Raw genomic sequence first — 26,537 nt, 5'->3', positions numbered from 1 at the left:
TTCTTTTGAACTTTTGTTTAAGACATATCATGTGTATAACATATATGTTGAGTAGTGCTAGATGTTGTTATTGTTTCTTTTTCTCATTCATCATATAAAGAACAAATTGTATTAATTTCAATATTCAATATTCATCTTCTTACGAATCATTTATGATAAATATTACTATAATTAGTTAATAAATTTGTTGGTTGATCTCCTTCCCACTTAAGGGAGAGATAGAAAGAGATAGTCTTTGGATTTTCTCTTTCTCACAGTGTAGTTTTTCATATTTGTATAAATTATTAATAGTATTTTAAGATTCAAATACAAAAACATTGGTTAAAAACTTTATGTTAGTGCATTGTTCTTTTTTTTTTGATTTGAATTGAAACTAAAACAATACTCATTCACATTTGTGGTAATTTTTCTTTAAATTTTTGGAGGGGTTTGGATTTTTGATGTTAAAACAAAAAAACAAATTATGCCTTAATAAGATAATTTTTTTGTTTTTAAACATTGAATAGGAAAAAAAAAAACAAAATATATTTCATTATTTAAATATAAATTCAAATATTTTACTTAATGATCTTTGATAATAAAGTCTCTTTAAAATTTGAGTAATTTCTTGTTTTCTTTGAAAAAAAAAACCATTTCGTTAAATTTGATGCTCTATATTGTTAAATTTTATATGCATTAACTTTTATATAAGGTATGTAAGTGTTTTTGTTTTTAGTTTTGTATGTATATATATATATATGTATGTGTGTATGGGTGAGTTTTTCTTTTTCACTAATAAATGTTTAAGGTACCATTGCTTAATCATTTTGTTTTGTTTTGTTTTTATTTTCGAAAAATTTCTGTAGTTTATATATATATATATAGAATTGTTTAGCATTTTGTTTAAACATACTTGTTGTCACAGTCTCCTCTGGTTATTTTTTTTAAATGTAATTTATTTATAGATAATTTGTTTGTTTTTAAACTTATTTATGCATATACATAGTTTACACATTTATTGTTTTTATTTTCCCATAATTTTTCAGAGAGTTTCTTTTTTGTTGATGTTGTTTAAATTTTATAATATTCACATTTATCACGTTTACTTTTTTTACTTTACATTATATTTATTAATATTATTATTTATAGTAATAATATTTAGGTATATTAATTAGTTTGGTTTATAAATATGATTTTCTTTTTGTTTGTGTTTTTTTGTTTCATTTAAGTAATAGTTTTTTCTTATACGAAATTTTTGCTTATTTTTTTTTAAATATTTTTGTTTGTTTCTTTCTCTTCAGTTTGTTTTAAGTAAAAAATATCTTCAGTTATTTTTGTATTATTATTAATAATTGTTTAATAACGAAAATATATTCTATAAAAAAAACAGACAGACTTTAAGCCATTGGACTGTTTTGGTTTTCTTGTTGTTGTGTTTTTTTAGTAATTGTTTTCCTTTTTAGAAAAAAGCTGCTTTCATCATTCATCGTAACATATTTTTGTATCTAAGAAAAGTCTGTTCTGTGTTTTGTTGTTTCTGGGGGGTTTCTTTTGGATTTTTCTTTTTTTTTTTTGTTTATTGTTTTCTTGTTTATTTTTATTTTTTTGTTTTTTGGTTTACCTTAAATTTATGAGGTCAATGGTGACATGCCAATTTGACGTGGATCTGTTGGTGGCACAGCACCCAATTCCAGATTTTTGATTAACGATTGCAACCAATGTTTGGTTGATTTGTCATCTTGCAAACAAACGGAGAAAGTTGCATCACGTAATTGATCTGGAAGACATTGTCTTAAAGCCTCTCGTGCTCTGAAAAATATAATAAAACATATTAAAAAAAATCTAAAATATATATAAAAATAAATAAAAAACAATTAAAAGGCGTTAAGTTCGGCCGGGCCGAACTTTGGATACCCACCACCTCGGGTATATATGTTAACCACCTTTTGTCATAATCCGGTGAAGAATGCATAATTTATGCCCCCATAGCAGCTTTATGGAAATATGGTCCGATTTGGACCACATTTAACAGGGATATTGAGTGATCTGATAAGTACAAGTCGTTGTGCAATTTTGTGGAACAAAATATTAGTCTTTTTGGTAGCCATATCCAAATATAGACCGAACTAAACCATATACGACATGGATATCGAAAAGCCTAACATAAGTCGCTGTGTCAAATTTCAGCGAAATCGGATTATTAAATGTACCTTTTATGGGCCCAAGACTTTAAATAGAGACATCGGTCTATATGGCAGCTATATTCAAATCTGAACCGATCTGGGCCAAATTGAGGAGAGCTGTCGAAGGGCCTAACACAACTCACTGGCCCAAATTTCGGTGAAATCGGACAATAAATGCGCCTTTTATGGACCCAAATCCTTAAATCGAGAGATCGGTCTATATGGCAGGAATATCCAAATCTGGACCGATCTGAACAAAATTGAAGAAGAATGTTTAAGGGCCTAAAACAACTCACTGTCCCAAATTTCGGTGACATCTGACAATAAATACGCCTTTTATGGTCCCAAAACCTTATTTCGAGAGATCGGCCTATATGGCAGCTACATCCAAATCTGGATCGACATGAGCCAAATTGAAGTATGTCGAAGGGCCTAACACAACTCACTGTCCCAAATTTCAGCAAAATCGGGTAATAAATGCGACTTTCATGGACCCAAAACCTTAAATCGAGAGATCGGTCTATATGTCAGCTATTGTATATCCAAATCAGGACTGATCTGGACGAAATTGAAGAAAGATATCGAAGGGCCTATCACAACTCACTGTCCCAAATTTCAGCAAAATCGGATAATAAATGTGGCTTTTATGGGCCTAAGACCTTAAATCGGCAGATCGGTCTATATGGCAGCTATATCCAAATCTGAACCGATCTGCGCATTTTTGAAGAAGGATGTCGAAGGGCCTAACACAACTCACTGTCCCAAATTTTAGCAAAATCGGGTAATAAATGTGGCTTTATGGGCCCCTTAATCGGCGGATCGGTCTATATGGGGGGCTATATCAAGATATAGTCCGATATAGCCCATCTTCGAACTTAACCTGCTTATGGACAAAAAAAGAATCTGTGCAAAGTTTCAGACAGACGGACGGACATGGCTAGATCGTCTTAGATTTTTTTTTAGGTCGAAAATTAATATTTCGATTTGTTGCAAACGGAATGACAAAATGAATATACCCCCATCCTTCGGTGGTGGGTATAACAAATAAAAAGTAATAAGTATTAAAAATAATAAAATGTTATAAGAAGTTAAAACAAAAAAAATTTAAAATAAAAATTATTAAAAATAAAGGGTGATTTTTTTGAGGTTAGGATTTTCATGCATTAGTATTTGACAGATCACGTGGGATTTCAGACATGGTGTCAAAGAGAAAGATGCTCAGTATGCTTTGACATTTCATCATGAATAGACTTACTAACGAGCAACGCTTGCAAATCATTGAATTTTATTACCAAAATCAGTGTTCGGTTCGAAATGTGTTCAAATTTTGACAAATTTTGTTCAGCGATGAGGCTCATTTCTGGTTGAATGGCTACGTAAATAAGCTAAATTGCCGCATTTGGAGTGAAGAGCAACCAGAAGCCGTTCAAGAACTGCCCATGCATCCCGAAAAATGCACTGTTTGGTGTGGTTTGTACCCTGGTGGAATCATTGGACCGTATTTTTTCAAAGATGCTGTTGGACGCAACGTTACGGTGAATGAACACATTTCGAACCGAACACTGATTTTGGTAATAAAATTCAATGATTTGCAAGCGTTGCTCGTTAGTAAGTCTATTCATGATGAAATGTCAAAGCATACTGAGCATCTTTCTCTTTGACACCATGTCTGAAATCCCACGTGATCTGTCAAATACTAATGCATGAAAATCCTAACCTCAAAAAATCACCCTTTATATAAGAAAATAATTAAAGATTAAAACTATAAATATAAAAAATAAAAAAGTAATAAGAAATTGAAAAAGAGTGGTAAGAAATTAAAAATTAATAATGAATAAAGGAGAAAAATTAAAAAAAAGTAATAAAAATATATGTAAAAAATAAATAAGTAAAAATAATTAAAAAAATTATAAAAATAAGTAAAAAAAAAGAGTATTAAGAAAATGAAAATATAATAAAGAAGTAGTAACAAATTTATTTAAGATTATTAAAAATTAAAAAAATAAGGTTAAAAAAAAATAAAAATATAAAAAGAAATTAGATGAAAAAATAATTAGAAATTGAAAAAGGAATTAAAAGGCAATTATAATATTTAAAACAGAAAAATTAAAAAAAAAATAAATAAAAATAAATAAAAATTAAAAAAAAATAAATAAAAATAAAACAAGTAAATAAATAAATAAAAATAAAAAAATAAATAAAAATAAAAAAATAAATAAAAATAAAAAAATAAATAAAAACTATTAAAATTAATTATATAAATTATTATAAAAAAATAATAAAAGAGTAAAAAGAAAATGAAAATGTAATAAAGAAGTAGTAGAAATGTATTCGAAATAATTATATTTGTAAAAAAATGTTAATAACAAATAAAAATAATAAAAAAAAAATTCAAAAATTATAAAAAAAAGATTTTTTTTAAATAAAAAATTATAAAAAAATAATAAAATTATTTTTTAAATAAAAAATTATAAACAAAAAATTATAAAAAATATTGAAAGATATTTTAAAAAATAATAAAGAAATAATAGAAAAGTAATTAAAAAAATATTACAAAAAATAATGAAAAAGCGTTACAGAAAATTAATAAAAATAAACATAATTAAAATTAAAAAAAATAAAAATAATTATTTAAAAACACACAAACTTTATATGATAATAATGATTTAAAAATGTATTTAAAATTATTAAATTAGTAAAGAAATGTTAATAAAAACTAACTAATAAAAAGAATAAAAAAAAATAAAATATAAAAAAATTATAAAAAAAAATAATAAAACAAAATAAATTCAGAAAACATTACAAAATAAAATAATCATAAAAAATAATAAAAGGTATTAAAAGATATTTTAAAAAATAATAAAAAAATAATAGAAAAATAATTACAAATTTAAAATTAAAAAAAAAAAATAAAAACAAATTTTTAAAAAAATATTAAAAAAATACAAACTTTATATGATAATGTTATACCATACCTTGGATTGTCTGATAACCTTAAATAACAACGTACAACATGTTTAAGCAGACGTGCAGAAGGCTCCTTCGCTAATTGTATCACCATTTTACCCTAGAAAATATTAAAAAAAGTCAAAAATACAAATTATTACAAAAAATCAATAAAAATGAGGTGAGGCTAGGTAAGTTGAAAAGAGGGTGCGGATATTAATCTGACTCATGCCACTATGCACATACACCTAAAAAGTAACCTTGAAAAAGAAAAATCTGTTTGAGCTTCTAGAAAATCTTGTATTTCTGACAAACACCTTAAGCGTATTACAGTTTGTGGTCTCGGCACGGAAAACTATGAACTTCACAAAGGCTGGAAGCTACCGGACGCGTCCACAGATTGCGGATAGTGGTATGCTCCATACGGAGTAGGACAATCAGTGGTATCGAGTGGAGAGTCTCAGTGAAAGGACAAACGACACCGGCCCTGGCTTAAGTACTAAGTGCCTATGATGCTCGATACGACTAGGCGAGATAGTGTCGTTTTTTAATTACCATATGATGATGGCATTCCCGCGGCGATCGGTCGTATAGACCGGAACGAGTTTGCTCACCTATAAGAGTTTGACGAGGATCGGCACCTCCACATGAAAATGCGGCTACAACCACAACAACCATAACAACAATCATTCGTTTCAGAAGGCTCTGAGTTCCAGGTTATGTAAAGTCAATGCTTGTTAGAAAATGTAAGGAACATGCTCATTGGGACGACCATCAGTCAGGGCTTATTCTCGAGCCCCCGTGATGCGGATGCGTCTAAGTTTAACGATGAGCTAGTCAGAAATGGTCCATACTCGGACGATTTTTTGGAGGAAAGAATGGAAACAATGGCAACATTCTGCGAACAATCGCTAATAAAGGCAACACTGCCGTTTTTACCTATTTTCTAAAGAAAACTACAACAACTTGACTTACCAAAATAATCGCCACATGTGAAAATCGTTCATATGTCTGACAGACATACGACAGACCACTTTCATCGAGCAGAATTTTTTGTAGAATAAATGTGGCAACAGTTTTACTTAGTTCTGAGCCAAATTCCATAATGCGAAGGCATAAGGGAATGATTTCCGAAGTTAAAAGGAAAGTTATCACTTCTTGTTCATCAGTCTGCAAAATAGAAAAAAAAACAATTAAAAAAACACTATTTTGTAAAAAAGTCTATTCTAGTCTAGCAAACAATTTACCTTAACTAGCGCACCAATGACACCTAAACTCGTTAAACGTAAATATTCGAATGGCCGCGTCTTTGAGGTGGTCTGCAAAAACGGATATAGGAACAGGGGAATTTGTGCTTCCAGGAATACCGAGCGGGTATCGGGATGTGATGCAACACATTGTAGCAGGGCCAAAGCATTACAAACACGATTCGATTGGTGAGCAGTTAATGTGGCAGGATTAATCGAAGGATATATATTGATAATTTCTTGGAGGAGGGCAGCTATTGTACCGAAACTATGCCATAGCATCGGCGCTAGATCTGTGACTGTTTCGCGTTTTTTGCTCAATTCCAGCAGAGCAGCTTCACGCGTTTCTGGATGCGCCAATTCGTTTATCCATTGGAATACCTACAAAGAGAAAAGAGAGATAAAAATCAAAATAAATTAACAATTTAATAACAATAAAAGGTTGTATGGATATTCGTTTGACATTGGCAGAGGAGAAATAAAAGGTGATTTTTAAGCTATTTTCGTTTTTGGCAACACTGGTTTAAACAGCTCAAGCACGTTTCGCGTTTTGTGTTTCACTGTCAAACATCTTCAGTTTGGTCTATAAATTAACCATGAATCGTCTTACAAACGAACAACACATGCAAATTATTAAATTTTATTAACAAAATGGGTGCTCTGTTAAGAAAGTTCACCGCGCGCTCTAAGCAGAATTCTCGATTTTGGAGTGAACCTCAGCCAGAAGCATTGCAAGAGCTAGCTACCATGGCATCCAGAAAAAGTCACAGTTTGGTGCGGTTTATGGGCTGGTGGCATCATTGGACCGAACTTCTTCAAAGATGATGCGAATCGTGACTTAATTGTGAATACTGAGCGCTATCGTGAGATGAAATCCAACTTTTTTCCCCCAAAACGCAAGAGCTTGACTTGCATGACATACGGTTTCAACAAGACGGTGCCATATGCCACATATTGATAGGCTAGTTCGGTGAATATTTTATTTCACGTTCGGGACTGGTCAATCGGCCGCCTAGATCTTGCGATTTAACGCCTTTAGACTATCTTTTGTGGGACTATGTTAAAGCTCATGTCTATACAGGCAAACCGGCTTCAATTGAAGCATTGAGATAACGGCCGAAATATTGGAAAGAGTTTGCCAAAATTGGTCTCAGCGGGTGGACCATTTGAGGTGCAGTCACGATCAACAATTGCTTGAAATAATCTTCAAACGTTAAATTATATCCACCGTCCTATGGATTCAAATGAAGATTTCATGCATTTTTCGGAATTTTATGTGTTCTTTAAAAAAAAAACTTTCCTATAGCTCTTAAAAAGTCACCCTTTATTTTGCATTTTCATTGAAGGTATGAGAAATTTTGAAAACTTTGAAAAGAAGGAAAATATTGAATTCAGCCCTTTAGCTGTTGTGGTTAGGCAAAGTGACAAAAGCTACTACACTGGATAACGAGCCATTAAACTAAAAATTTGAGCAAATTATTTTGGAACAAATTTTTTTTTGACAGAACTCACTAGAATTATTGAATATGTTTAAAACCCAGTTTACACTGCTCTTTAAATCCGGATTTAAGGGCTTGATCATATTTTTTTCCTTTTATAAAATCAGCTGACAAGAGCCCTTAATCCGGATTTAATGAACAGTGTAAACGGGCTTTAAAGGGGTTTAAGCGATGTAGCTAAAACAACAGACACATTATTTTCTAAATGTTATAAAAAAGACAGGCATAACCATCTGATAATTTTACTATATCGTAACGTAGCATAATGGCATTGCCATCCCTGCTTTCGATAAAATGTTACTAGGCTTAATGCAACGTATAGACGGCGCTGCGGTTATTTTTTATGTTGTTGCTAAATTGACATTCTTTAAAGAAATTCAATTGCATGTGCCGAAAAGATCACTAGAACAATTAGTAGCTTGCAATCAGAAAAATAAAATAGTTTTCTGAGCAAGATTAGCTATTTTATTTTCTCATTTTCAAGTTGAAAATTAGAAACACGGTTTTTTTTAAAACGCATTACTTCAATCGCAATTTCTAATCTTAACAATAATGTTTCACACACGTGCAGTGTTAAAACCACAAATATAATATGTTTACATTTAATATTTTTTTTATAATTAAACAAGTGCTGATAAACATTTCTTAAAGAAATGGAAAACGAAAGAAATAAACAGACCACATTTTAGTCCCATTGAAGCTGATAAATAAATGGAGAATAACAACAACGATAAGCCTATGGAGACCACCACCATAATATGTACATATTGAAAGGAATCTCAAAATAGGTATGCAATAGGCTATAATGCATGTTTATACAACCATGCTTACAAGTATACATATGTATGTACAAACAAAATACATGTACATATGTTTCATTTTTTAATTGAAGTGCGCAATATGCGAATTGTTTGATTCGATAATAATAAATAACAATAAAAGAACAACAACAACAATATGGAAACAAGTTATACATTTGCCTTCAAGAAAAAAAAAATCATGCGAATTTAATAATCAACAATATAAGCAAAATAATTTCTGAGATAAAACATTAAATGTGTCACCCATGCGGCAAACATGTATGATTTCGATGTCATGTGAAATGTCGTCAGTTCATAATATATATAGGTCATAAAGAAAATGAGTGTAAGGAGTCCGTGAGACTTGTAATGAAAATTAATAGGTTTGTTATAGATCTCTCAGCTAACTAATTCAAAGAGTGTTTTAGTGTATTATAATAAAGCTTTTCCAAAAAGTTTGTAGAAAAAAGGCTCTTTCGAGAAGAATGAATTTCTTTCTCCCTTATGGCTGAAGGATGTATGTATATTCCATGTATCATACATTATATTCATAAGAATTTTGCAAAACAATAAAATCCATAAATACCCTCATTATCTACGATTCCAAATTCCCCAGTATACATATATATTTTCCAAGTGCAAAAACAATGATGTTCCAAAATTTAGAGATAAACATTAATGTGTCATCCGTTAATCAGTGGCAAAATGTTTTGCCCAAAATTAACAAAACAAAAACGTGATAAACAAGAAAAAACAATTCCTTGAGCAAAGCACTGAAAGTGCTAATGGGAAAAATTATAAAAAAAAATAAATAATAATTAACCCTTATAAATAATGGCGATATTAAAAAGCAGCTATTATTCGAAAGAAAAAAAATCACAGTAGTAAGGCCTTTTAACATCACTCGATTTAAAAAACGCCAAAAAAATTTTAGATTGTTGGCAACACTACTCAACTATGTGTATTTTGGCAAACATAGATAGAAATTTAACGAAGTCAAACCGGGAGATACATATATATTAAACAGTACATCCTTATAAATAATAGCGATATGAAAAAGCAGCTATTATTCGAAAGAGAAAAAATTACAGTAGTCAGGCTTTTTAACATCATTCGATAAAAAAAAAACACCAAAAAATCATAAATTGTTGGCAACACTACTCAACTATGTATATTTTTGGCAACATAGATAGAAATTCAACGAAGTCAAACCGGGAAAGACATATATAATAAACAGTAGATCTATTGAATAAAATATTTTGTGTAAATAGTTGGGAGCAAAACCCAACACACTCATCAGCCGTTTAATATACAAATTTGGTTCAATCTGGCACAGTTTAGCATAAGACAGTTAATCTTCAAAAGCTTATCACTAAAAATTTTAATAAAGTCGTTGAAGAGCTTCGTATGTAGGAGCTATATCACACAGTGGACCCATATAGTTCGTATTGAGGGTATCTAGCATAGTATCCCGCGATAGTCCAGGTTATGCTCTAGAGCAAAAAAAAAGTGTCCACAGTTGCAAAGGTAAAGTAAAATAATTTGACAGCAATCCATTTTTTTTTCTTCCATAACAAAACACGTTTTTTTATCTGCACTTATTGTTTTCTCTATTTTATATAATTGTTCTTGACATAAATAAATAAAAACGACCCACTGAAACCAATAAAACAAAAAAAACTGATGCCGGCAATAGTTTTAAGTGTTGCCACTTTTTTTGCCATTTTCCTCGCTATAAGCAGAATACTACTTTTCCGCCTATTTTTAGCCAACATTTCGCCGACGTTTTTTTTTTATATGGAGTTTGACAGCATTCCACCTAGAAAGCTGAACAGAATACTCAACTTCATCTATCGACGTCCCGGCTTGCACAGCGATCGTCATCAAAAGACTTCTTCGCTGGAGCTTCTTCATTCATTCTGACAACATGATCTTGCCAACGCAACCTTTGTATTTTGATACGTTAAACTATGCTAACATCGCCATACAGCTCATACAGTTTGTGGTTCATACGAAGCCAATCCTCTCCATCAATTCAAACTGGTCCATATATCGTGCGAAGAATTCTTCTCTCAAACACTCAAAGCACTGTCTCGTCTGCTTTCACAAGTACCCATGCCGCAGAACCATCTAACAACACGGGTAGTATCAGAGTCTGTGAAGAGGTGGCCTTGTTTCTAAACCCATAGCTTAGTCCAAAGTGTCATCTGTTTTCCGCTTTATTTCATTCGTCATTCGTTTCAATTACGGCGGTGCCGAGGTAGATAAAGTTGCTGACTATCTCAAAGTTGTGGTTTCCAACTTTCTCCATTTTCTGAAGTTGTGAAAGTTGATACAACCTATTTTGTCTTATCTCCGTTCAATGCAATACCCACTTTAATTGATTCTCTCTCGATTCTTTCAAAGAAATTACTTTGTCTTTCTTTCCCAAACATTGGGGTAATTTGGAGTGTTCAAAGAAATATTAGAAACCTTAGTCAAAAAATTGACTCTCGTGTATAGAAGGCCTTTTTCTAACATAATATACTCGTCAGTAGTGCGCGAAGTTATATCTGCCTTATGTTGTCAATATAATATGGTAGTGCTAGCTTACCTCAATTTCTTGTCAAAGTGCGCTTTTCTGATACTGATAGAAAACATAGTCTATTTAATATGCTCTTAAAAAATTTAAAAGAAATTTCCACCGTAAATTGCCTATCTATTGCCTAAATTTTGCAAATTTGTGATTTCACAAAAACTTGAAAATCTTGCATGAAGGCAAATCAAAGCCGTTTTAACAGCACCATCGGAGCCATAAATAGACAGTAATAATACAATTAGCGTGTTGTTAATAATTAAAAATTCTACGATAAAATAGAAACGCAAACAGATAGATAGATAGATATGAATATCCAAATATTCCAAATGAACGTGTTTACCTATCATCATATGGCTATGTATGTATGAAGATGGATATTTTTTAAAACATTTTTGTTTGTTTTTTATTAATTAAATTAATAAATACATTAGGAGGATAAATGATGTTTATAAGTGGTGCTGATTTTAGACAAAAATTTAATTTTGCTCGTGTTTTTTTGCCAGGGCTACCTTTTTTTGTCTTTTTCATTAAACATTCATTTCAATTATATTTCCATAAACTTACCATCAAAGAAGGGATAATACTTCTTTCTTTTCAATGAGTAAAGTCGGATTAAAGTTTTAGTTCAATGACAATTTTTGTCGCAGAGGTCACTTATGAGGCTGAAAGCCTGGGTTTGAAACCTGGTGACATCAGAATAATAGTCAACGGTGGGGTTTTCCCCCCAAATGCTGGCGACATTTGTGAGGTATAATGCTATATTAAACTTTTTCTCAAAGCGTTGTTCTTGTTGTAGTACGCATCATGTTAATCCGATACGTACAACCGGCTGCCATGGGATATTCATCAAAGCGTTATCTTCCTGAAGCACGCTGTTCGGACTCGGCTATATAAAGGAAGTTCTTTATCATTGAGCTTAACCTTGAATTGGACTGCAGTGATTGATATGTAGAAAGTTTGCCTTATTTTTAAACGGATTGTTCTTGGGAAAATTTGCATTGCTACTAGCGCTAAAAATCATTTTGATGTTCGAGCCGAAAGCAACAAATCTACAGCAGAGCGCTCGAAGCGGAACCTTGGTGACGCCTCAATATTTTGTCTCGACTCGTCGTACACTGGTTGCGATTTCCTTGGGTTTTTGGTTTTTCCAAAAGCTATCCAAATGGTTGATTTCCAAAAGTCAAAGTTTTTGCGCTTTTGGCTGGTATTTTGTTGACATCACTGTTTATCACAATGATAAATATACCGTTAATTCTTTTGTTGCCAGAGTGGAAACTCTATAGGAAAGCTGAGGGAGATGTGGCAACACTGCAACATGTTCATTAATTGCAAACAATTGTTGTCGGAAATTAAAAGAAATTAAATCTAAGGCAATAAAAATTAAAATACAAATGATATACTCGTCGAAAAATGAAAACGAAGAAATGAGTTACTGTAACTGACGATTACATGATTGTTGACGTAGACATTTGGAAAAACAAAAGTTCAGTTAAGGTTGAATATTAGTAGCCCTCCACAAAGTGAATCCACTCGCTGATGCCGAACCGAGCCGAGCTTATTGACGCTTATTTTCATGCGAGAATAAAATTTATCTATAAAACATTAAATGCGACAATCAGCGCTGTTCTCCAAGGTGGAGAGTCATAAGATAAAATGTTGTATAAGATGAAAAAAGGGCACATGGCAAGATAATTAGACGGAAAATTTCTCTGCGAGAATTTCTAGGACTAATTGTTTGTTATTAAGGTGGAGGGCCTATGCTTCTACCAATCCAGACATCCTCTTCCAGGTAGAGTATACTTTAATAATTACCTCTCCTGTACGAGTACCGCGAGAACTCTTGCTGATGATAAGTAGTTTGTTAGTCTTAGAGTATGGAAGGGATAACATTTGACATTACTATAAATGAAACAGATCGAATTTAGACCAAGTCTATAATCCTCAAACATATGTGTATGGAAACCAGGATCTGAATCTAAATGGAAAATATATATATATGTTTTTAATTCACGATTGGAGATACATTACAAAAATATATGACCAATAGTAATAGTGGATAATAGGCAAAGTAAATTAAATACTTTATGAAGGTAAGGTTAGGTTGAATGGGTCACCCACCAAAAATGTGAGACCTTGTACCAGAGGTCAACACGAAAAAAAGAAAAAAACAAAAGACAGGAAAAGTGGAGAAAACCTGAGCGGGAGGTGAAGAATCGCCCTTCGCTACTGAGCAACAACAATCCTGTTCCCTCAATAAATCTCAGGAGAGATACCAGAGGTACGTTCGCAAGTTCACCCAGATCCCAGAAGAAACTGCTCCCCAGAAAGGAAAGCCTACGTCTCTGCAGACTCGGTCAGACACAAATCAAGTGCTCAATAGTCTCCTCCTCATCTTCATCGAGGCAACTCCTACCAGAAGTCATTGTGCGGTATCCCCATTCGGCCTATGGCACAGTGTCCGGTTATGACCCCAGTAAAAGTACTCATCGACCTCTTATCGAACGCCAGCAATTTCCCGGTCGATGACCGGCCATAGCGCCATCGCAGTCCGGCAACCATCCACCGTGTCCCTGGCCATCCCCTCTACTGTGTACAGTAGCTCGACAAATGGCACGTAGGCAAGACTGATGACTGGTCCGTCCGGCGCTGACGAACACCTCCTGGCGCACTCGTCCGCCCTCTCATTCCCTGGAATCCCCTCATGCCCGGGAACCCATGTCAGCGTCACATCGTGGGCCCGGAGCATATCCAGGGATTCAAAACAGTACGCCACGCATTTCAACCCCAAGTCCCTTAGCGCGGCCATACTGTCCACATAAATTCTGAGTTTCGAGGGCAGTAGGCACCTTGCCAGAATTTCTCTTGCGGCTACTGCAATGGCACAGACTTGTGCCTGAAAGACCGAACACTCGTCCGGCAGACTCAGAGACATACTGATATTGAGTGCATCAGAGTAGACCCCCAATCCGGTCCCTGACTCCATCTTGGAGCCATCTGTGTTGATCGAGGTCTCATCCTCCTCAAGTACACCATCCGTCCTCCATTCGTCCCTCTCAAGAAAAGGAATCGCGAATGCCCTCACTCCAGTCGGCACTGGTGCCAGGTAGTCGGAGATCCTCCTCAGTCTACCCTCCGTATTCATAACACCCAGAATCGAACTGTGACCATCCTCCTTCAACATGCCGTGCTCTCTCAGCCTAAGCGCGATCTATATTACTTGAACTTTCCATGGCTTCCAAATGTCATGCTTAGTAATGCCCAAATGAACAAAGAATACAATTGATTTTTGTATAGAATAAATTGTTCAAAGTTTTTGCCTGATCAAAAAAATATTCGTATGATGTCTAAAAATGTGTAAACATTTGTAGTGGGCACAATTTTGCATTGTTGGGGTAAAATGTCATTGAAATTCAAAAGATTCAAATTAATGCAAAATGAGTTGCATACGAATGTTTCCACCAAAAATAAAAAGGCTTACGAATTGACAAAAACAAGGTACTCAGATGGATTGGGCAAACAAAAATAAACATGCGTTTTATTTATACGTGCAAAGATTTTTTTTTACCACATTTGCATTAATCTGTATTTTTTCGCATGAAAGACTAACCACACAAAATTAAAACCCGGTATAGCCATTATGTCAAGCATTAAGGGTATAAACAAAAAAAATTTTAAAGGGAAATAAAAAGTAAAAAACAAGGAATATATATTGATTTTTCGAATTAGCGTTTATTTTGTTAAATGCTGTTGTTTACTACTTTATTTTTTTTTTTTTCACATATACAATACGCATTACTGCATGATTACATCATAGAACTAAATAACACATAATAGCTGTGTTCGGGAACTCAAAAATGTGTGCAAATTGGCACAAATTTTTACTGAAAGTCGTTCGCGTACTTTATTTGTCCGCAGAGGAGAGCGCGAGAGAGAGCAAATTTTGACAGTTAGAAAATAGAGAACCTGCAAATTTCTACTGGGACTTTTTTTTTGTTTCGATAGGTCCAGTGCCACGAGGACCGTCCTATCACATGGCCTGGGCTGATTGAAGCCACGGCTAATGTGTGGTGATGGCATGTAAAGCTGTTGGTGTGCTATGCAGTCTTCGAAATCCATGTTGATGCTCGGCGAATGGAAATTCTCCTACGAGGCTCGGGAGGAGAAATGTCTCAAGCGTTTTCGCCAGGGAGATCGGACTGTACGACTCGCCCAAAACTCGGGTCCTTTCCAGGCTTCAGTAGTGGGATCACTCTGCCCATCTTCCAGATATCGGGAACTATAAGAGTGTTCAAAGACAGGTTGAGGACAGTAGTAAGGTACTCCACTCCAGGTGAATCCAGATTCTTCAACATCAATGTAGAGATTCCGTCGGGGCCCAACTCCTTAGATAATTTGGCGCCACGAATGACATTCGTAACTTCGACCACGGTAAATTGTGATGGCTTTTCATCGGCTCGGAGACCACGAATACGGCGAATGACCCTGTCACTCTCGGAATGCACAATAAATTGACGGTTGAACAACCTGGCGCATCTCTTTGGATCAGTCACGGTTATTTTGCCAGAAGTAACTGAGGTCCTGTCATTCGGTCTACCGGAGTTCGAGAGTGACTTAACAGTAGACCTCAGTTTGCCTAAACCGGTGCCTAAGTTACATTGCTCCAAGTGTTCCAGCCACGAATTCTGCTTATGTTCGTTGACTACCCTATTTATTTCAAGATTCAGCTCGCTCAGCTCATGTTTTAAAAACGTCAACTGTTTTATGAAAAGCAGCCCTTATATAAAAATACAAAGCTAACGCCAAAATGGATCAAAAAGGCAGAGGTAAGTAAAAAATATAAATATTGTTTATTAGTAATTATTAAATTTGTTTCATTTTTATATACAGTTACAGAAAACTCGACAAATAAAGTTGTAATTTTACCTTAAGTCGGTTGTTCTACATTAGAAGGTAAGTGCAAAATTTGCGGAAATATTTGGAAAATCTTGAAAAATTAAAACATTGTATCCTTCCAGACACCAAGAAAAGAGCAAATGTCGGTTTCTTAAATGTTTTGATGGAATCGTCCTCATCGAAGAGCTACGATGAAACCAACACCGTTCCTTTGAATTTCTTAAGGACGGAAGATGCTGCCATGGAATTGAGTGGGTCTAGCTGGGCAGTTAATCAAGTGACGCACAGTGCAAATTTGTCTGCTAATTGTGAACGGATACAGATATCTTCAATGATAACAAAGTGTCCGTAGCCGTCAGATGACCAAATAGGAAGCTCCCTTAGCCTCACATCAACAGTCGTTGCAATTTATCTATCCACAATATCCAAAAGCATTAGATGGTTAGTCCAAGGTATCTTTGTCAGAACAACAAGTGTACTTTTGTATACGGTGATGGCATGTAAAGCAGTTTTCGTCCTATACAGCCTTCGAAATGCGTGCTGCTGCTCGGCGAATGGAAATTGGCCAACGAGAGGAGCGGGTGGAGTAATCCGTCTTGGCTACTGATGAGAGATGGGAGATCGGTCTTTACGACTCCCCCTTGCTAGGGTCCTTTTCAGGTTACAGTAGCGGGATCAGACTGCCCATCTTCCAAACATCGGGTACCAAAATAGTGTTTAGATAGGCTGAGGACAGTTGTAAGATAATCGAATCCAGGCAGATCCAGATTCTTCAGCATCAGTGTAGAGATTCCGTCTGGAACCAGCGTGCACGGTTGTTGTTGTTGTTGTTGTTGTTGTAGCAGTGTGTTTTACACTGAAAAACTCCATCGGGCCAATGCGGTAGGTAGAGCCACCGGCTGCCATGCGTTTGCACGGTAATTTATGATGGCTGTCCAGCGGCACGGAGATCACGGATATAAGAATGGCTAACCTTCTAGCCTTTTCACCCTCGGGTCAATAAATTGACGACTATCTAAGGAAAACACCTCACAAGTATCGCCAGGATTTTTAATTAAAAAAAAAATTTTCCAAGCAAGCAAATAAAAAAGCCAACCAAACAAAAGTCAGCTGTTTTTTCTGCAAATTTTCACTGGAAGTAGTTCGCGTACTTTTGCTTGTAAATACTTTAAAGAAAGTAAAATGGCTCTTACTCTCCTGCAAATTCTTACTCAAGATTTTTTTTCTTTTAATGGGGAATAAGTCTTATTTATTAAATTGAAGACGATTTTTATCATCGCTCGAATAGACAGAACATTTTTCTACAGTATGGCAAAGAAATGTAATTAAAAATAGTCAATTAAGAGTATCTTCGTCTGTTGCCGAAAAAACTCTTTGGCCTTACTCTACAACATTTATCATACACCATGTAACATTAGTATATGTACCATTTCCCCCAAGTTTAGTACAATAAAACAAAAGAGAGTACAATCTCTTCCATTGTTCGCTTACCTCCATACCTCACTCACTATGCTGTGAGTGTAAGGCATGGTTAGCATTGTATAGTTTTTGCAAAATGTTATTTGTTGTACCAAGTACTAAGCAGATGTTTAATGATCGTATTACAAATACCCCAGAATACCTCAAGCATAAAGGATCACTTCCTTTTAAGCTTTCTTTTTGCCGCAGTAAATCGTTGCGAGTGTGGTAGCATACAACTTGTTATGTTGTAAAGACAGGGGATGAAAACACAAAAATTGATGACTACTTCTGAAAATTTAAAGGTATTTGTTAAATGGGTGGAGATTAGCAGTTTCCCAGAACCAAACCAAAACGAATCGAAAGCAATACATATAAAAAAAGAACAGAATACCGTGAAAATCAAATCTTTTTTTTTTAAGCAACCCGCTAGGGGGTATAAATGTAGCAAGTTCAAGGAGTGAAGATAAAGTGGCGCAATAGTCAACATGTACGTTTAAGACCCTTAAAGGTGTGGGTTCGAATCCTTGATAGAACATGAAAAAACAAGTAAGAAAAGGCAAAATTATCCTATAAGTTAAAATTGTGAGCAATATCTAATTCTGAACCGAAGGCGTAAAAGTGGTCGCGTATGCTGATGACGCGGCAATTGCGATTAGGGGAAAGTTTCCCAGCACTCTAAGAGATATACTTCTGGAAGCTCTACGTCCAACAGCAAAGTGGGCTACCGAAAGTGGTGTGGGTATAAATGCGTGCAAGACAGAAGTAGTTCTTTTCACCAGGAGATAAAAGTTGCCTGCAGTGGAACCTGTCTCCTTGGGAGGAGAGAATGTCCCATTTACAGAAAGCGCGAAATACCTCGGTGTTTTGCTGAACAGGAAATTGAACTTCAAATACAACATTTTGGAAAGGGCTAGAAAGGCAACTCTTCCCATATACACCTGCAAGAGAGCCATTGGCAAAAATTGGGGATTTAGACCGCGTGCATTGGGTATATACTGCAATTGTCAGAGCTATAATGCTATATGGTGTTGTGGTCGTTCTCCATATATCTATGAAATTTTAAATGATTAGAGAAAAGGTATTTGTAAGACGATACGCAAAATTTCAGGGCCCTAGAAGGCCTGGGCCGTATTGGCGGGCCCTCCGTTTAGGCCATCATCTACAAATGTTTGCTTGCGATGCGGAATGTTCATTTATGGTCCGTATTCCAAAATTTTATTTGTTGGAAAGTGTTTCTCAAGACCTATAAAAAACATAATAAAGGGTGCTTTTTTAGCTATTATCTTTTTGGCAACACTGGTTTAAACAGCTCATGCAAGCTTCTCGTTTGTTTTAATTGTCAAACATATTCAGTTTGTCTATAATTTAACTACGAATTGTCTTACAAACGAACAACGCTTGCAAATTGTTGAATTTTATTATCAAAATGCGTGCTCTGTTAAGAAAGTTCATCGAGCGCTTCCTCTTCTGTGGGAGACGGTCGTTCTCCACGGAGCCCATTCACCCCATAGCTATTCACCTCATCTTCTACCGTGTTTGCATTAAAGTTGCCTAGACCCGCTTGATATGTCGCTTGATCTGGTGGTTCTCCCTTGTAGCGCTGAACCACAAGCTATAGATCATGTAGCTCCATCTTAAGCTTTTCGGGGCGGTGGTAACAGCCCAGAAGATATTGCGTAGACAGTATGTAGTTTTGCCTGTCGATATTGCTATTCGAATGTTGTTGTAGCCACAATCGTTGTCAGGTTACATAGTTGAGGAAGCTCGTTCCTGTCCATAGGATCGATCGCCGCAGGAACGTTATGGCTATTGGTTACTCAAAGATACAGTAACTTGCTTTGTCATATCGAGTTTCATAGCTACTCAGTATTTAAGCAGGTGCCGGTGCCGGCCTCCGAATTTCTTTAATTTAATCTTTGTTTATTTCAGAAGTTTTTAGGATTCGCTTCTGGGTATTCTTTCTTAAACGATGACCTTAATAAATCAAATTTTTTAAACAGTACTAGGCCGTACATTTTGTGTGGGCGTTTGCATTAAAAACTATTCGTTTTGTAGACAATAGAAATCCCTTACTTTAAATTTGTTTCTTTTTTAATTACATACTCATAAAATTTTTTTTATATTTTTCGCTTCTTTAAGACATCATTTTTCCCCATCCCATTGTTACATTATTGTTGTTGCTGTTTTTTTAATAATGCTCTCGTTTATTTGTGTTTCAAGCTGTATGAACACGAACAGTTGTTGGACTTAATACATCTTACTGTTGTGTTATTTTCATTTTGCTATTGTTTTGTATGACAATATGTGACTAGTGTTGCTGTTGTTGCCGTGCAGTTCTTTTCCACAGAAAAACAAAACAAGATAAACACACATATTGCGAGTAAAGCCTGAGGGAGAGGACGCAAGAGTTATAGATGAAGAAAGATAGTGTGTATTTATTTGTATGACTGTGTATCTGTTCCTCCTATTCACATAGTAATGATATGTGTTTGTGTGTTGGTGTTGTTATTTAGATCCATGCCAGACAAACTCAAATGACTGAACAAGGTCGGTCGAACGAGCGAGCATTGCCCACTACTCACATACCACAAACAAACATTAACTAACTACTTTAAAGATAAATAACAATTATTATTAAAGCACTTGTAATTTAATTTGTCGATGTTGCGTTATTGTTGTTAAGTCTCTAAACTTGTTTGCTAATTTTATTGTTCTGAGACACACACACTTAAATTATCTCATATTTTGAGAGGATTTTTTTAATTAAAATCTTTTCAAAACACACATAAATACATACCTACATATGTATCTATCTTGACTTGTATAAACATATACAAAACAACAATGGAATGAATCATTACCGCTTAATGTACATCATATCCAAAATAGTGTCAACAACAAACAAAAAGATTTACTAATTTTGAGCCAGCTTATGGTTTGCCAAAAATAGAATTAAAAAATTGTGCACAGCGTCAAAAATAAGACGTAATAAAAAACATTTTGTTTAGAGTTTACTTTTTTCAAGTCAGCCAGCCAACCATAGAAAGTTTTGCGATTTAAGAACTTTTAGAAATAACCTATTGTCTTAACAGCTATGACCACAGTGTTTTGACCATACTATGCAGTGATTCTTAATTTGGTCTTAAAACAAAGTATACTTGAATAAAATAAAAAAAAAACTTTTTTATACCCACAATCATAAGATAGAGAATTCTTATCTATTTATTCTGTTGATACTTCGAAAACGCACCTGACGGACCCAATGACTGAGGCGTCTGTTCTAGCCAATGACAGCAAAGCGGTAGACCTCTTCAAGTCTAGATTAGGCCACATAGTTTTGGAATGCTCACAGCCCCCTCTTTGTGAGCATCTATCATTGGTTTTCCTTCGCTAGAGGCATACCCACAGATTCCAGTATCTCTGGAATGTGTAGAGTAGTTCATGGTTTCGCAAGCTCGTCCGGATTACAATTCCCTGTGATATCTCTTTGCCCCGGCGCCCAGAACAGGTGAATTTTAAACTGTTCAGCCATTTTTTGAGAGATTTGCGACAGTCGAGGTCGGGTTTTGTGTTCAGAAATACATTCTCCAGGGATTTAATGGCTGCCTGGCTGACTGAGAAGATGCCAATCGTCGTAATGACATTATATCTTAGCCATCCCACCACTTCCTTAATTGCAAGGATCTCCGTTTGATACACACTGCAGTGGTCGGGTAACCTTTCCATATGACCAGTTCTAGATCTTTAAGAGTACACCCCAAAGCCCACCTGGTCGTTTAGTTTGGAACCAGGGATATCGTAGTTCCAATCGTTTCTATCAGGTATAGTGGTACAGTACTATTTATCAAAAAACAGATCAGGTAGGGTGTAATCCACACAGCCTGGAACATCGGATATTGTATCAAGGATAACACAATGTTCGTAGCCGCCACATGACCAATGAGAAAGCTCCCTTAACCTCACGGCAGTGGTCGCTGCAATTTGGGTAGCCACAATGTCCAGAGGCATTAAATTCAGTGCATCAGATGGTGTCGTCCTCAGTTAGACTGTGATGAACAAACAAGCCATCCTTTGGATCCGGTTAAGTACTGAGCTGTAGGTGGACTTTTAAAGCGACGTCCACCAGACCACAACACTACATAGCATAAAAGGTCTGACAACTGCAGTATATACCCAATGCATGACTCGCGGTCTTATCCACCAACTTTTGCCAATGGTTCTCTTGCAAGAGTTGCCTTTCTTGCGCTTTCCAAAATCTTGGATTTGAAGTTCGATTTCCTATCCAGTAAAACACCCAGTCATTTTGCACTTTCTCTAAATGGAACATTCTCTCCTCCTCTCCTCTCTCCTCTCCTCCTGCTGAAAATAACTACTTCTGCCTTGCACGGATTTATACCAAGACCACTTTCGGTAGTCCACTATGCTGCTGCACGTAGAGCTTCCTCACCGCAATTGCCACGCCATCCTCATTTTTCTTCCATAGACAATAATATATTGGTAATGACTATATATAATATATCTATATATATAATATATCTATAGATAATATATCTATATATATATATATATCTATATATAATATATCTATATATATATATATATCTATAAATGGAAAATTCTCTCTTCCCAAGGAGATAGGTGCCACTGTAGGCAACTTGCATCTCCTGCTGAAAAGAACTACTTCTGTCTTGCACGGATTTATATCTAGACCACTTTCGGTAGCTCACTTTGCTGTTGCACGTAGATATACTTCCTGAAGTATGTCTCTTAGAGTGCTGGGAAAATTTTCCCCAACCGCAATTGGCACATCATCAGCATATGCGACCACTTTTAGGTCTTTTTCTTCCAGAGACAATAATATATTGATAATGACTAGATTCCAAAGAGGAGAGAAGACAGTACACCTCCTTGAGGTGTTCCTCTGCTGACCCAACTTTTTATATCCACAGATCACAAGCCAGCCGTAATGCATCTTATAGTAAGTAAGTTATTAATAAACTTTTTTGCGGTAGAGTTGATGACTAGAAACTCCAACTCCTCCGTGATTGACGTCGGTTTAACGTTATTGAAAGCACCTTCAATGCCAAGATTTGTTGCCATTGTATATTCATTGACTGCGAGATAACCCTCTATATAGCCGACTAGGTCATGAAGGGGGGATCTATGCCATAAGGTATGTTTCTATCAACCTCTCAAGAGTCTTCAGCACAAAGGATGACACTTCGGATAGTGGAATGCTACATACGGAGTAGCTGAAACGGCAGTTACGGACAATCAGTCTCAGTGAAAGGACGGGCGGCACCGGCTTTTACACAAATATTGAGTGACTATGATGTACGATATGACAAGGCTTGTTATTGGCGCCTTTAAATAACCAATGGCCAACCTGTTCCCACGGCGATCGGTCCTTTGGACCGGAACAAACTTGCTCACATACAGGAGCTTGATGAGGATCGGCACCTCCACATGAAAATGTGGCTACAACAACAATAAAAGAGCCTTAGTCTTTGTCCCATTCACACACATCCATGAAGCGAAGGAAGGCAAGGCAAAATCAATTTTCGATTGAAGAACGTTCAAAGGTTAACACCATTTGGACATCGTCTGCATATGCATATGGGTGCACCAATGCTCTATGGACTCAAATAAATCGTTCAGAAACAAAGTAAATAGAAGGGGACGAAGTACAGATCCCTGAGAAACTCCATATTTAACCGACAGTGTATATGAAGCTATCCATGAAGCCAAGAAAGGCAAGGCAAAATCAATCTTCGATTGAAGAACGTTCAATAGGCGACGGTAACCAGTTAACACCATCTGAACATCGTCTGCATATGCATATGGGTGCACCAATGCTCTATAGAATCAAATAAGACGTTCAGAAACAAAGTAAATAGAAGGGGACGAAGTACAGATCCCTGAGGAACTCCATATTTAACCAGCAGTGTAGATAAAGCTATACCACCTATCTGAACAAATTGCGCTTTTACTACGACCGTTAACTGTAGACAGATTTTTAATGAAGACGAAGTAATCCACCTGATCGAAAGCCTTCTTTAGATTCAAGGAGAGTAAAATACAAATATTTGAATTTCCCACGCATTGGAAATCTGTGCGGTAAGACCTTAAAGTAACATGGATGTTCCTCTACCCTTCCTGAATCCGCATTGACAATCATGTATAAGCGAACTGCGGTCAATGTAGGTCACACGCTGTTTCTTTATTTATGGTGGTCACCAATATAATTGGGAATGAATGCCATGGGTCTCACGATTATCCGTTGTACATAGTGCTTATCTAGACTTCTTACTTACTTACTTCACTAGACTTCTTGGTTGCGACGTCTGTCCTATTCAATCGCCTTTCTCGCCATTCTACGAAACTACGATAGGGGCTTAGTTGAATGACTGAATGAAAATCTCGCTTGAATCCTTTCTTTCTGGCTTTCGCTCTATCCCCTTTGCCGCACTTTGAATTCTTCAATAAATGCCACCTAATTATAGTCTAATAAAATGTGTATGAACCCTCAATACCGGATTGACCCGATGGAGTCCTTCATCGGCAAGGGCTGCCGCCTTAGTGTACAATACATTGCTGCAACTGCAACAACAACAACATGTTAACCATCATATATTAAAAATTTTTAATTCGGAGTGCACACGTCAAGTTTATTCGCACAATTTGCTTGTACAAGTTTCTTTGCACAAGTAAAACTGTATCTGAACGACTCGCCTTGGATTGTTCGAATTTTCCAAAAACATCTTTTCACAATTTGATACAACATGAAAAATACGCCATATTAGCATTAATACTTTGTGGAATTTATTTCTATAGAATGACCGTATTCTTTTTTGGTTTATATTGTTTTTGTTTTTACTAGAAAACAGCGGCTATGTAGACGTGTAGAGCGGTTTGTCAGAAGCAAATATAACGTGGCGGGGGTGAAAGAGATGGTGTAGTAGTGGTTTCATAGTTGCGATGCGCTTGTTTTTTTTTAATTTTTTAAATGCATACATTCGCTCTTATTTCTGAGTGAGACTGTGAATAGTGTATGTAGTAGTAGCAGTTGTTGTTGTTTGTGTTATGGTGTCGTCATGCATTTTGCAAAAACAAAATAGTAAAAATAAAGTTTGCACTCGCGTCCCAGTGAGTCGTGAGTGAAGGTTTTACACAATGGGGTCGTTGATACTTGCAATAACAAAACACACCACCATCGTCGACTATTAAAAAACAACCAATAACAAAAACAACTACATACAGGGGCTAAACGAATGCAAAGTCAAATGAAAGAAGAAAATAGTTTTCTAAATTGAATCGCAAAAGGCGAAAACAACGTTTATAATTGAGATCAAACACAATTTGTGAAACTACAATGTTTCTATGCTGAGAATAAGACGTAATATATAGAATTCCTATAATTATAATCGTTTGGGGTAAATAATTATTTCGAAGGGTGGGGAGCTATGTTCATACATATATCAAGTGGTCGTTATGTTGTGAACCCATATCCATTATACCTGGCAACAATATAAAATATTAATGAAACAAAATAAGGAGAAACAGAAGACGGACGTTATAAAAATAAGGCCAAACGACATGCGGAACCAAAAGCAGACAAAAGATTATCAACACACGCATACACACCGGTTTTATACCTACAAAAAATGTAAATATATGTATGTGTGTAGGTGTGTACATTTGTGTTTGCTGTGTGTAACTATTAAGCCCTGAAGTGGCAGCTGCAAATTACTGCCTGCTTTTGCTTTTTTCCTTGTAAAGACTCCCCTACTTCTTGCCAAAAAACGATGGTTCAAATAATGTTTTGAGATGGTTTTATAAGTAAAACGAACAAAAATACACTTACCTTTTCCTGCTCACTTTGTGGAGTCATACTCATTATAGAAAATCACACCTTCTCTTTAGAAAAACACACAATTATCACAATTTTTTGCTATTTTTCCTTCTTCTTCTTCACGGAATTGGATTTTAATTTATTTTTTATTTATTTCTTCTCTTTATCTTCTTTCCTTTTTCCTGGTGTATGTGTGTATTTTGATGGTGTGTGCTGTGTGGCCGTTTCACCTATAAAAACATTAATTTTACTTTGAGATTATCTCGCACAGAAATTTTTTCTTTAAAATTATTTTCTTAGCCTTCACGACTTGGCAACAACAATATAAAAATCGTTTTGTTAATTATTTTCTTTGTTCCTTCGTGCTTGCGTTCGCTTAAATTAAGTGTGTATTAATTTTATGCACGTAGTACAATTGACTCTGGTGAATGACGACGACGAATATATCCCGTAAAATCGTCGTCGCAGCCGTCGTCACTTGAACAAAATTAATTTATTTTCGAACTTTCACAAGACCTACTTTGGTTTGGTATTTTTGATGTTAATACTAATACACTTTATTTGCAAATTTTCACTGGTATATCTCCACTTTTTTCTTAATTAAATCACAAAAATTAGTTCAAACGTCGTTTACAACAACAACAAGAGGAGCTTACTAATACGACGTCACGACCGAACCGATTTCTTCAAGAGCTATAAAATAATGAATATAATGGCGTCTTCAACACAAATACCAAATACTTGAGCTGAGTACTTTTTCGTCGCTATTTGTCGCCTGATACATCAACAAAACGCCAGATACGTCGCGTCACAACTCGATAAGATGAAACAGTCCCCTGTATGATCTAAAACACAACCGAATCTATCCATAAACCAATTGTGAAAACCGACAGACAACACACAAAAAAGGCAACATCGGTGAAACAGAGTTGCTTGCAGCCAAGTTCGTGGGGAATTAATACAAATTTACAATTATTTTCAACGAAATCTATAATGAGTTACCACTTAAGGGTGGTACTAAATTCGCTTTTATCGAAATCTTTTCATGATTACTTTTTTAGATAATAGATTTTGAAGCAAAATAACTTGCTATTTTCAT

General features: G+C 35.4%; 1 protein-coding gene across 1 annotated transcript; it reads right to left on the bottom strand.

Annotated features, from left to right (window-relative positions):
• Window positions 1-1,573: 1,573 nt before the first annotated feature.
• LOC106085765 (CCR4-NOT transcription complex subunit 9) lies at window positions 1,574-26,139 on the bottom strand. The gene is made up of 6 exons (XM_013250171.2): window positions 25,959-26,139; window positions 25,451-25,668; window positions 6,356-6,736; window positions 6,084-6,278; window positions 5,138-5,229; window positions 1,574-1,788 (listed from the first exon to the last, which is right to left on the bottom strand). Exons 2-6 carry the CDS (start codon window positions 25,481-25,483, stop codon window positions 1,608-1,610), a joined length of 882 nt encoding a protein of 293 aa, XP_013105625.1. The 5' UTR covers window positions 25,484-25,668; window positions 25,959-26,139; the 3' UTR covers window positions 1,574-1,607.
• Window positions 26,140-26,537: the final 398 nt, after the last annotated feature.

The sequence above is a fragment of the Stomoxys calcitrans genome, chromosome 4, assembly GCF_963082655.1.
Source record: "Stomoxys calcitrans chromosome 4, idStoCalc2.1, whole genome shotgun sequence".
In the NCBI taxonomy this organism is placed as follows: domain Eukaryota; kingdom Metazoa; phylum Arthropoda; class Insecta; order Diptera; family Muscidae; genus Stomoxys; species Stomoxys calcitrans.
This window is presented reverse-complemented; position numbering and strand designations above follow the sequence as displayed.

What these genes read in the sequence shown, in the direction of transcription:
- LOC106085765 (XM_013250171.2), bottom strand. Translation starts at nt 25,483, where the DNA reads ATGAGTATGACTCCACAAAGTGAGCAGGAAAAG. An exon ending in CACAAAGTGAGCAGGAAAAG is followed by an intron (nt 6,737 to 25,450) that starts GTAAGTGTATTT and finishes TTCTCTTTGTAG; the next exon opens with GTATTCCAATGGATAAACGA. An exon ending in CACATGTGGCGATTATTTTG is followed by an intron (nt 5,230 to 6,083) that starts GTAAGTCAAGTT and finishes AATATTTTCTAG; the next exon opens with GGTAAAATGGTGATACAATT.